This window comes from Cyanistes caeruleus, chromosome 15 (assembly GCF_971803275.1).
Source record: "Cyanistes caeruleus chromosome 15, bCyaCae1.hap1.1, whole genome shotgun sequence".
Lineage (NCBI taxonomy): Eukaryota > Metazoa > Chordata > Aves > Passeriformes > Paridae > Cyanistes > Cyanistes caeruleus.
In genome coordinates, this window is record NC_141715.1 from 1261776 (window position 1) to 1273393 (window position 11618).

Below are 11618 nucleotides of genomic sequence, written 5' to 3' on the forward strand. Positions count from 1 at the left end.
TTGGGGTGATTGTTTGAAGGGTGTGGATTTTGATCCATTTTTTCTGTAGTTATCATGGGGAGGGAGGTGCTGCAGCTCTGCAAAGGTTGTCGGGCTAAAAAAGGGGCAGTGTGCCACCAACCCACAAGTCCTTTATCCCAGGGAGTTTTGGTATCCAATTTAATGCTTCTCCCCCCAAACAAGAGCTTTATTAGTGCTGCAAGGCCAGAGGTTACAAGCACTTGCAGGATTCTCTGTTCCATAGATTGGCAATTACTTCTGGTCTTTTAAACCCAATAATGGACCTTTGATAAATTATTCAATGAGTTTAAGGGGAGGGCAATTCAGATGTCCATGGTGTTATCTGCAGTAATGTTACATAATGCAATATTCTGGCATTGGAGTCACCAGGTAGCTGTAAGTTTTTTGTTCTTACTCTTTGAAAGTTCATTTAAACAATGAATTTAAGATTTTATTGAGTTAAAAGATGCTCAGGTTTGGTAATTAGGTTTTGTAAGCTATAAATAATTGTTGGATGGTCCTCAGCAGTTCCCAGCTTGATATTTTCATTTGTTGTAGGGCAAATCCTGATTTTTGGTGTGTAAAGTGGGAATGTTTTCCCATCCCACACCCTGGGCAGAGGGATCTTAGGGGACATCCCAGAGCATGATGTATCAAAAGCTGATGCATTTCTGCCTTTCCTATTCCATCCTCTCTGGGTGAGCAGCAAACCTGTTGGGATGCCATCTCCAGTCTCTCCAAAGCTGTCTCCAGGGAATTCAGGAAATTACTCTTCCGGGGCAGCCAACCCTTCAGGGAGCGGGTCCTCGGTGACGATCCCGCAGCGCATCCATCAGATGGCTGCCAGCTACGTCCAGGTCACCTCCAACTTCCTCTATGCCACTGAAATCTGGGAACAAGCAGAACAGCTCTCGAGAGAACAGAAAGGTAAGGGCTGCCTCAGGGGGACTGAAAGCTCCAGAGGGGGCTGGGACACTGCTGGGTTTGGTTTTGTTGATGGTGCCTTGGGTGCTGAACCTCTGCAAAATTAGGGGGAAAGTGATGCCTTGGGTTGCAGGGATACCCCAGGCTGGCTGTTGTGGTTGTCGAGGTGGTGGTGGAGTTGTGACATAAAAATCTTGGTTGTGTTTCCTGTAAAATGTTCAGGGTAGGAAGAGGAAACTCGGTGCATTTCCCTTTCTGAAATTCTTTAGTGAAAACTTCTTAAGGAAGTTTGACAGTAGTTTAATTATTTTCAACTAGTGAAATATAAGTTTTAGAGGAAAACCAAGAGGTTAGGCAATGGTTTAGTTGTTTCCAAGCAGCCTTGTGCAGAAGAGTGAAGAAATGGATTAGGAAGGACCTTTCTCCCCGACTGCCCCCATTCCCCCAGCTCTCCTCATTCCCTTCCTCTCCATCCCAGCGGTTTGTGCTGGGAACTAGGCTTGCATGTGGCTACCAGATGTGCTCCTTTAACGTGTGTTTGTGCTGTTTTAGAGTTCTTTGCTGAACTGGACAAGGTGATGGGGCCGCTGGTGTTTAACACGAGCATCATGACGGAGCTGGTGCGTTACACCCGGCAGGGCCTGCACTGGCTGCGCCTCGACGCCAAGTGAGGAGCCCCAGCCCCGCCCGTTCTTCAGCTGCCTCTGACTCCTCTCCACAACACTGTGTCATGTCAATAAGGAAGACTGCCATAACACATTGCTTAGTTGACACTAAGAGCAAGGAATGCTTTCCCATGTCTCCCATCCTCATTTGTGTTTTGTGTTAAACCCCAAATCAGCTGGTTCATGGACTTCTCCAGTATTCCCGGTTTAAGTTATTTAAATATTTGAAAATTTGCTACATGAAAGTTGTAGTTTTGCTGATCTGTCGTGGATAGATCATTGGGATTCCAGTCACACAATACATGAATAGTCAGTTTAAATCCTATTTATTTTAATTTTTTTAATTTTAATTTTGAAAAGCCTCATTTGGGGCTGGTTTTAGCTATTTCTTCTTCCCTAAATTTCCCCTTTTGAGTACTTAGAAATTAAACCTAGACACTTTATTTAAGTACTTTGTGAGCTTTGTTACTCTGTAATGTCTTGTGGTGGTAGAGCCTGTAAAAGGAACTAGGGTTGATAGGTTCTAACGAGTAGGGACACCATACTTCTCATGCCTAATGAGTCAACTAATAAATGACAACTACAGATTTATTATTGCAGAATTTGTACTAAATAGAAAAGTTCCAGATATTCTTCTACGTATTGAGATACTTCATTTAAATGAATTATAAAGAAATTTATATGGAAAAATATTTAGCTGGATCTGCCTTGGATTGTTTCCAAGGCAGCTTCAAGCCATCGATTAACACTATAACAATCACAAAACATTACAGTAATTTGCATTTAATGTAACGTCCAGGCAATGGTGTAGGAGTGACCTTTGGTCCGATGGGTGCGATGCAAACAGGAAAGGCTTTGGAAAAGGACAATCTCGTGCTTTTTTGCATCTCTTCATTTCAAATACCTTTTGTTTCCGTGCTTGTCACTTTTTGACAGTTACAAAATGGGGGGAACTCGGTGGTTCCAAACCAAGAGTAGTTCAATTCCTACCAGAACCGTCATTTGCATCTTTTCCATTGACTGAGAAACCAGGAATCTTTAGTAGAACTCTAGGTCCATTTTGTCCTCTTAGGGTCTGCTGGGTGATGGACACTACAGGCTGGCAGCGCAGCAGCCACCGTGGGGTGGGAGCAGAGCTGCTCCTGCAGGAAGCACCGTTCTGTTCTGTGCAGGATGATGGCAAACTTGGCTTTACCCCGTGCTAATGAAGGTCCCGTTCGTGTCACGTCTGCTCCCGAGGGGCTGCTGGGTGCCACGGAGGGTTGGTGGAGCTGCAGGTGGCCCCTCTCCGAGTGCAAACCAAAGTACCTTTCCACGTGAGGTGCTTGTCTGAGTTAAAGGTTTCAAATGCTACTGCTTTCAGTATTGCTTAGTGCCCCCAACATGTCTGGTGTGCCTTATGCCTTACTTTTAGATGAAGATTTTATGAACTGTTTACAAGATGTTTTACAGCAGGACCAGGTATACTGTATGCAGTGGTCTTCTGCAGTACTTGGGTAAAATTCCATTTCCTTTTTCAAAGTCCCAGTGTCCGTCACACAAACTGACTCATCGTGGTGGTCTCCTTCCCCAGAGTCCAACTCTGAATCCTTTGGAGTGAGATTGTGGAATGCTGCTTTGTTTTCTCTCCCATTGAACCCTTTATTCTGTACCAGATATGAACGTGCATGTTCAGGAAAATTATTGCACTAAATTTTTTGTGTAGGTGTAGTTAAGTGCCAAAATCACGGCAACCTCGAGAGAAGGAATAGAATTCTACGCTCCTTAGTACTGCAGTATGTCCTATGGGCTTTAAGAGTTTAGAAGTTTTGCAAATTAGTAACCTACTACAAGGTAGCTGCATCTTCGTAGAGCTTCCTTTGCGTCCCAGCGTGTTTTGTACTTCCAGAAAAGCTTTGCTACGTCCGGATTGATAAACGGGGAACAGACCTGGGCTCTCCCTGACTCGACTCTTCAGGTCTGTCGGAGCATCCTTTTTATGGAATCACTGTGCAAGGTCACCTTTCTGTTAGTCTTTGCTGTTGGAGACAGAACTCTGTACCCTCAAACTCCCCGCCGTGGGCATGGGACACTGTCAGCTGTGTTTCCTTTCCTCCTCTGAAGTGCCTCGCACACCTCTGACGCTGAGAAATCCCTTGGTAGAAGTTGCATTCGTGGGTGGGTTTGTGTGTAGTGCTGCACTAGCCAGCGTGGCTGTTCTTGGCTTGCTCCTTTGTGCACAGTCACCATTGCTGTCAGCAGGAATGGTGTCATCTCGGGGAATTTTTTTTCCTTAACTAGAGTCCCACAAATACCTTTGGGTGTCACGCGAAATCGGCCTCTTGAAAACGCATCGCTTATCCCTAGAGCAGTGGATCTTAGAAATTGGCTTCAAACAACCAGAAGGGTTTTTTTTTTTTTTTGCAAAATGTGGAGCTGAGCTGGTTGGAAGTGTCCCAGCTGAAGGGTGAGCTCCATGGTGGGATATCCTCTGGAGCGCTGGCCCAGGTGGCGTGTCCATGCAGGGGATGGATAGGAAATGCCTCGTGCAGCTGGGGCTGTTGCAAACAGGTCAGATCAAACCTCACAATTCCAAAAGCATATCTTCATTTGGGATTGACTCTTGTTTCCAAGAGGAAAGTTCTGTACTTGATGAGATTTTATAGCCAAAAAAAAATATATAAAAAAAAAAAAAGCAAATACATCCTAGGCTTCCATCCCTCTGCCAAGGTAGGAGGGCTCTGTCCCTGTCCTTGGCAGCTCCCAGCACCACAGGGGGAGTGCAGGTCACAGGAGTGGCTAAGAAGGGACTCCCCAATCCTGGCTTCCCAAATGATTCCCTGGACAGGGAATATGTATCAATACATATCAACTCAGTGATTTTAATTCCCTTGCTGATCATGGCCCCAGTTGGTGAATCTTAAAAATGGCTCAATCAGACTAGGCTTGCTCAGCTATCTGTGCTGTTTGACTTTGCTCTCAGACTTGCAGGTTCCAGGTGATAAAGGTGCAAACCATTTCTAATTCCAAACAAATCTTCAGGACACCAGAGTAAACCAGCCCAAGAGTTTTGTTTTGATTTGAATCTCAGCCATAAAGCAGAGCAGACGGACGGCTCTCCTTGGCTTCGATGGCAGTATGCAATTTGTATTGTATGTGTCTTTTAATATATATGTATATATATATGACTCAGTCTGTCCAAAGTATATGTTATACTTGTTTTTAGATTATGGTGCAACTGACTATATTGATATATTATTTATTGAGTGCTGAGTCACCATCTTATTGGTGATAAATATTGCATATTATCCAGGAGTGCAATGTATATTCCTTTAGATTGCTGAGGCTTGATTGCTGTGGTAACAAAAAAACGCCCTGAAATGTATTTATGAATGGCCCCAACACACAGAGAGTCAGAATTTATGGGAATGATGTAGCACTTGCCTGGGGCAAGTAAAATAAAGCCGTAGGCAGAGAATTATGGGGTTTGCCCAAAAGGCAAACTGCTGGAAAGAGAAACTACCTTTGCTGTATTTAATGTCATTTTCTGAACAGATCTTTGCTGTCACTGCAGTGTTTCCATTGAGGCAGATCCACAAGGGCCTGAGCAAGTCAAGTTTGAATTACCCATTGGGGAGTAAACAACTTCCAAATTTCTTACCTTCCCGACAAATCCTTGGGTCAGGGTTGAAACTTCTCCCTCTGATGTGTCAGTGTTCTGGAAAACCCCTGGTCCCGAGCAATGAGGTCAGTGCTGGCCATCCTGAAGGACAGAGAGGAGCCAGAGCTCCCCCAGATCCAGAGCAATTCCAGGATTTCCAGGCAGGAGGTGTCCGTGGGAATGGTGGCGAGGGTCGGAGGGCTGGGGCAGCGATGCCCCCGGAGCCATCCCGGGCTCAGCCCCTGCATCCCCTTGGGAGCGGCTCCAGCTGCTGTGGCAGCTCCAGGGAGCCGGGCTCCTGCTGTGGCCGTGCTTCCCCTGGCTGAGTTCCCCCTGGGAGCTGAATTCCCCGGCTCCCGTCTCTCCCCCTGTCCCGGGACGCGGCTCCCGGCGCTGCCTTGGCATTCCGCATCCCAAACTCTACTCCGAGGACCAGGCATGACTTTCCAAGCACAGTTCCTGACATTTGTATCTGGTCCCCCTTTTAAATTGTTTTAAAAAAAATTTTGTATATGGAGGATAAAGTGCTTATATATTTATTAAAAATCCTTTATCTTATTTGAAATTATTATTTGGTGAAGAAGGGGTTTTTCTTTTGGGGGAGGGCTGGGGAGGGGAGGTAACTTTTAACCTGTCACTTATAAATGAAGCCCTGATTAATCCTACAGAAAGGTACTATTAGTAACTAATGGGATGTCTCTGTTTTATGCTTTGTACATGACAAGTCCATGTGTTACATTTTGTTTTCTATCAAAAGATTTGGGCATCTGTCTTCAACCAAAACCAGAAAAAAAAAAAAGAAACAAACTGTGATTTTATTTGTTGCAATACATTTGAAATTTCAAAGGGTACTTTGGGGCTCAAAATTAGGATTTCTAAGTCAGTATGTGCATTTCACGTAATAAAGCTGTTAATGGTGAGCAAAGTATTATATACTAACTAGATTTTTTCCACATCTGTATAGTATATTCTATGTATTTTGTGGTATTGAGATTATAGAAAGTTTAGTGTCTGAAACATGCGTTTAATGTGTATTTTTAAACAAATTTATGGCAATTAAAATATTTGGAGAAAAGGGTATCACATTTCAATTTGTAAAGATCTTTTTAACTACTGTGTCATTAAAATGCTTTGTACAATGCAAAACTGTAACTGGAGAAACTAAGTTTAATAAATATCAAATAGATTTTCTGTATTAAACTTCCAACCCCCTGTGCTTGTATCTGTTTTGTGGGGCCTTCTCCTTCCTGGAAGTTCATTTTTAGGCAGAATTTTCTTTCCTTAATCCTATTGCTCTGTGAAACAAAAGAAAAGTAGCATCCAGTGTGTGTGTCCAGACTTGTTGATGTTTTTTTTTTGTCTTTCAGCCTCCAAGTTGACATCCAACACATGAAAACAGCATTTCAATCAATTCATTTTAAGACAGGAGATAAGGTCAGTGGCAAAAGTCAGTCTAGGACATGTATTTAAGTAAATTTGATTAGAAGAAATTAAAAGTAAATAGTTCTCATTGCACTTATCGCTGAATATATTTGGGATATTGGAATTGCTATCAGTATTATCAGTTTGGCTCCCTCTTTCCAACAGGCCTTTATCTGAGGACTGATAAGAGCTGGACTGGGAGGAGATGGGGCCTGATCTACTTTATGCTCTTGCCAGGGGAAGGATAAATGTCCAGAGTCTGGCTGGAACTCAGCCCCAGCTCTGTGCTCACCATCCACTTTGCTCAAGATACAAGGAAAACCAAGCTGCTTTGCTGAATATATATTTTAATTCACACCTTCAAATAAATAATAGAAAGCATTACAAAAAAACCAAACGAGGAGGAGATGCAGAGCCCCTTTATTGAGCTTGGCCAGAGGCCTCCTGAGGCATGGCTGTGGGAGGAGATGCTCTGGAGCTCCTTGAAGTCCTTTTATCAGCACATGTGACAGAAATATTAAATACCCTGATTGCTCGAGGCCCTTCCAGCTCCTGAGCAGTCAATAAATACATCCCAAGTGCGTGGAGCATGGTCAGCAGTAACAGTGCAGGCTGTGCTTGGTGCCAGCTCACGCTGAGGCCGTGGAGAGGAGGCAGCGATTTTTCCTGGGGGAAAAGAAACCATCGTGAGGCACCGAGGGCTGGGGCTGCCCCTGCCAGGTACCAGCAGTGCTGGATCAGGCACACTGTGTTCCCCATAGTCTTGAGTCATTTGTTGGTCTTTGATTTCCATCAGAATTCCAAACACAACAGCAGCCCAACCACCCTCTTCTGTTTACTTATCCTAATAATTTATTATATAATTTTATAACTATATTATAATTATATATCTTATATATAATATAAAATAAATTATATTTTATATATTATATAAGCTTATTTATAACAATATTCATTAATGATAGGATATACTACATTCATTAATAATAGTTTATATTTATCCATTACTGCTATTACATATAGTAGAAAATGACTATTTTCTATCCTGTCTCTGAGTGCTAGTGTATGTCTATAACAGGTGCCATACAAAATTATGTTTCAGTCATTAAGTAATGATTTTAACTAATCAATTTATATGTAGTTGAACAATTTGCTCATGTCTAATGAGAACTAAATAGCTTTCGATATCATAGTTGCTTTTTAAACTATGAGCTTAAATAATCACCTTAAAGTGATTAATTTAGGGTAATTATTAATATAAATATTAAGACATTAATACAGGTTTTTCCACTTTTCATTAAGGAAAATTTTTCTTTTAAAAGGAAAAAAATAATTTCTTTTAAAAGGAAGCATTAATGGGAAGGTCTGTAAGTTTGCTAAAAGCTGTCTGGAGCCCTCTGTTCTCTTTGCCCAGCCAGGTTATTTGGGGTTGCAGTGAAAGGACCAGGACTGGCACTTGGGAGACCTGGACTCTGCTCTGTTTGCTCTGCTTACTAAAGAGTCTGAGTCCGTTGCCCCATCCCTATTCCTGGTATCTTTTTCTGTGCACAAAGTGACCTCTGGCTGCGGTTTGGATGAGGCCGGGTGGGAAGTGCACGCCAGCACGCTGAGCGTGGTTACCTGCAGAGCATGGTGAGGCACTCGCTGTTGTCCCTGCACGAGGCTCCGATGGGTCTCAGGGACACTCCTCTCCAGAAGGGCGTCATCCTCCGCTGCCGGGGACTGCGGGGCTGGCCCAGGGCCAGGGACACGCCGTGGGTCTGGAACAGAGCAGGGTGACCGTCAGGACTCGTGGCAGCTGCAGCACGGCCCTCTTCTGCTGCTGAGGTCAGCGGTCTTCATTTTGAGTGAAGCGCTTGAGATCTTTTTGGTTTTACCCTCTGGGTAAAGCACTGCTTGCAGCCCAACCCCAAAGAAATGTCTAGCAAAATTAATGATGGTTTTAATCTCCTTGGGACTGAAGGCAGAATGAATGGCTGAGCCATGGCTCAGAGTAGCCCAGTATTCATTAGGCAGTAACTCCACATTTTTATGATGCTGAATCCTCTCAAAAGCCCTGCTCTCACCTCTTAACTCCTACCAGTTGTCCATCCAAATCATAAGAGCTTTTATGGACTGCCTGTCCTTTGAATTAGCCCTTTAAATATTTATTTCAGTATGATCTCAGTTTACCTGGCTGAGCAGCAGTGAGCAGAGCAGAAGGGCTGCCATCACTTTCCACCAGTGCATCTTCCCAGCGGGAGCTGTCACTTGGAGCAGCTGTGGGCAGAGGAGGCACAAAGAGCTCCAGTCAGGACTTCCCAGGCTTTCAGCTACATTTTTATAGACTTCATTCTCTTATCATTCCATCAGCTGCCAGTTATTACAGGACCAAAGTTCGCTTTGGAGCAAGAGGGAATTGCTAAGTCTACATGTGCTGCAGTGATCTGGTTCAAGGCCTTTCTCAAGCTAATGATTTACTCCCCTTCCACTTGTACTTTGTCTGGTCAGTTGTGCTGACCCCTTGTGCCAACTGTTCCTTTTTTTAAAGCCCACCTAAGATGTTACCAGAACTCCATGGTTTATTTGTAAGCAAAAGGGGGGGGTGGCCTAATTATTATGGTCAAGCTCAAAAGCCTAATTTAACTTCTGTAGCTCTGAGTTAGCCAACCAGGGTAAGGGTTGTCTTGCAAAGCTGATTTGGAGTAGAGAATTGTGCTTTTGATTTGTTTCTCACTCTTGGTACATGAAAGAACCGTAAGGAAGTTGCTTAACCTTTATTTCCAGGCACACAGTGCTCAAAAAGCAGGTGTAACACTTTCCAGCTGGGTTTGGGAATGTAAAATATGTGATAACTCACAGAGCTCTTCCCCCAGGAATCCAAAGGTGTCAAAGATAATCATCTCTCTGCAGATAATGGAAGAGGCTGCCCAGGGCTTGTCTGGAGCTGAGGAGCTCCATGTGCAGACTGTGGTTGCCCTGGATGAGCCATCTCTGCCCCCAAGCTGTGTCATTCACCACCAGGCTTCCAGAAGTGGCAGCAGCACCCATGGGGGTGGAAGGGGCTCTTTGTCATCGAGAGGAAGCTTCAGTTTTTCCATTGTGGAGTGAGATTGCAGCAGCAGAGAACAGTGTGAGCAGAGCTGGTGCCTCTCCCCTCCCCTCCCCTCTGCTCACACGCTTGTGCTTGTCCCAGTGTTTGTGTCTCATGCTCCTCACCTGTGGGATTGTGTGGATCCTGTTGGATGGGGCTTGGAGCAACCTGGGCTGGTGAAGGTTGGGGAAACTGCAGGAGTTTTAAGGGTCTTTCCAACCCAAACCACGCTGTGCTTCTGTCTGGCTCCCACATCTGTCCCACATGCCCCATATCTGCCAGGTCAAGACGTGAGATTGCAGAGTGACACAGAGAATCCCAACTTGTGTCACTGTGTGCGGGTTTTGGAACACACTTTTAATTCAAGTAAATACTTCATAAAGTAACAAGTGTGTAATGAACTGTGTTTTAGCTAAATTGTAAATACAGATCTGGATCTCACAGGCTCCATTTCTCTGATTGCTTAATATGAAGGCACAAGTGCCAGCGTGGAGGGCAAATGACTTAGATTAAGATAATGCTGTGATGTCAGATGATTAGTCCTTAGCCCAAATTTCACTGTGATTAAAAGAAAAACCTTCCCAGCACAGTCTACAACCACTATTTGATCATTCCCATCCTAGGATGGTTCTTACACACCTTCCTCTGCCCTATTTGTTTTGCTTCTCTGGGAGGAGGAAGCAAAATTTTCATAATTTCACCTTGGTTCTTAAGGGAAGGAAATGGGACAGTAAATCATGGCAGACAAGTAGCTGAACTTAAAAAGTTTATATTTGGCTGGAAATTTTTCAATTGCTTTTCCCATAGAGTCCTTCCTTTTCATGCATCTGAGTTTTAATTTCTGCTGTTTCCATCAGGCACTAGTGTAGAACACAAAGGAGACCAAGGCAGCAGCAGGAGCCCTGACTTTTTCCATGAAGCACAGGATTTGGAAGAGCAGCAGAGCCCTCTGTAAGTCATCCTCTCTCAGCCTTTCTAGGCTGGTACTTTGTGATGATATATCAGAATTGTTGGCTGTCCTTCTGGGTCACTAATAGCATGAGACTATCCCTGCCAGGCAGCAAACTGCTCTGTACAAGGAACTGGGGGAAAAAAGAGTATAACTGAGCTGGTCCTTTCCATGCCCACAATTCCTGCAGGCCAGTAAGATGCCACAGCAGAGCTGTGAGAAAAGAAACACAGAATGTTGCTCAATTTCTAATAATTACCCAAAGGAGAACAGAAATAAATGAGTGAAAACTTTTCAAGCACCTTGTTCAGATTCTGAAATGCCCATGGATCGAACTCCCAGTGCCACAGGTCTGTCAGGAGCCATCCCAGCTGGGAATGGGGCCTGCATGTGAGGTGGAGGTTGGCTGGGAAGGTTTGGGATGGCAGGACAGGTAGCAGCAGCAGCTGGTGGAGCAGCTCCATGCTGCCCCTGCCCTCTGGCACTGAGCCTGTCCCTCTGTGCTGTCCCTGCCCTCTGGCACTGAGCCTGTCCCTCCGTGCTGACCCTGCCCCGGGCCGGCGCGTGCCCGCGGTGCCGCTGCCCCTCTGTTTGCGTTAGTCTGGCCCCCGGGCCAGGCACGGTTCAGCCGTCTGCGGGCAGGAGCAGGGACCTCCTGAGAACCCCGGGCAGAGCTGCTGGGAGCACACTCGGTGCCAGAGCTGCCAGGAGCACACTCGGTGCCAGAGCTGCCAAGGCAGAGCTGCACAGGGGCTGTCACTGAGGCCACCCAGCCCTGCGGCTCCCGGAGGCACCGTGAGCAGGACCCCACGTTCTGAATGGAACACCTGTACTTCTGTACAGGCACACAGTGACAGACAAGGGGGAATGGCTTTGCACTGCCAGAGGGCAGGGCTAGATGGGATATTGGGAAGGAATTGATCCTGTGAGGCCCTGTGGTTTCCC

At 45.1% G+C, this 11618-nt stretch overlaps 2 protein-coding genes across 4 annotated transcripts in view; one reads left to right on the forward strand and one right to left on the reverse strand.

Moving 5' to 3' along the window:
- AFF4 (ALF transcription elongation factor 4) overlaps positions 1–10107 on the forward strand; it is a 49477-nt gene extending 39370 nt beyond the window's left edge. The window contains exons 21-23 of one of the 3 annotated variants that reach the window (XM_086852045.1): positions 707–927; positions 6597–6663; positions 9544–10107. In XM_086852045.1, the coding sequence (XP_086708171.1) occupies positions 707–927; positions 6597–6622 (247 nt within the window). In that variant the 3' untranslated portion in view covers positions 6623–6663; positions 9544–10107. Of the gene's footprint in view, positions 1–706; positions 928–1476; positions 6437–6596; positions 6664–6816; positions 6896–9543 lie in introns of those variants that run through there. The other 2 variants (XM_086852046.1, XM_086852044.1) reach the window with 2 other exon arrangements.
- LEAP2 (liver enriched antimicrobial peptide 2) lies at positions 6982–8909 on the reverse strand. The gene is made up of 3 exons (XM_023936331.2): positions 8824–8909; positions 8272–8411; positions 6982–7317 (listed from the first exon to the last, which is right to left on the reverse strand). The coding sequence occupies exons 1-3, from the start codon at positions 8878–8880 to the stop codon at positions 7281–7283; spliced, it is 234 nt and encodes a 77-aa protein (XP_023792099.1). The 5' UTR covers positions 8881–8909; the 3' UTR covers positions 6982–7280.
- Positions 10108–11618: the final 1511 nt, after the last annotated feature.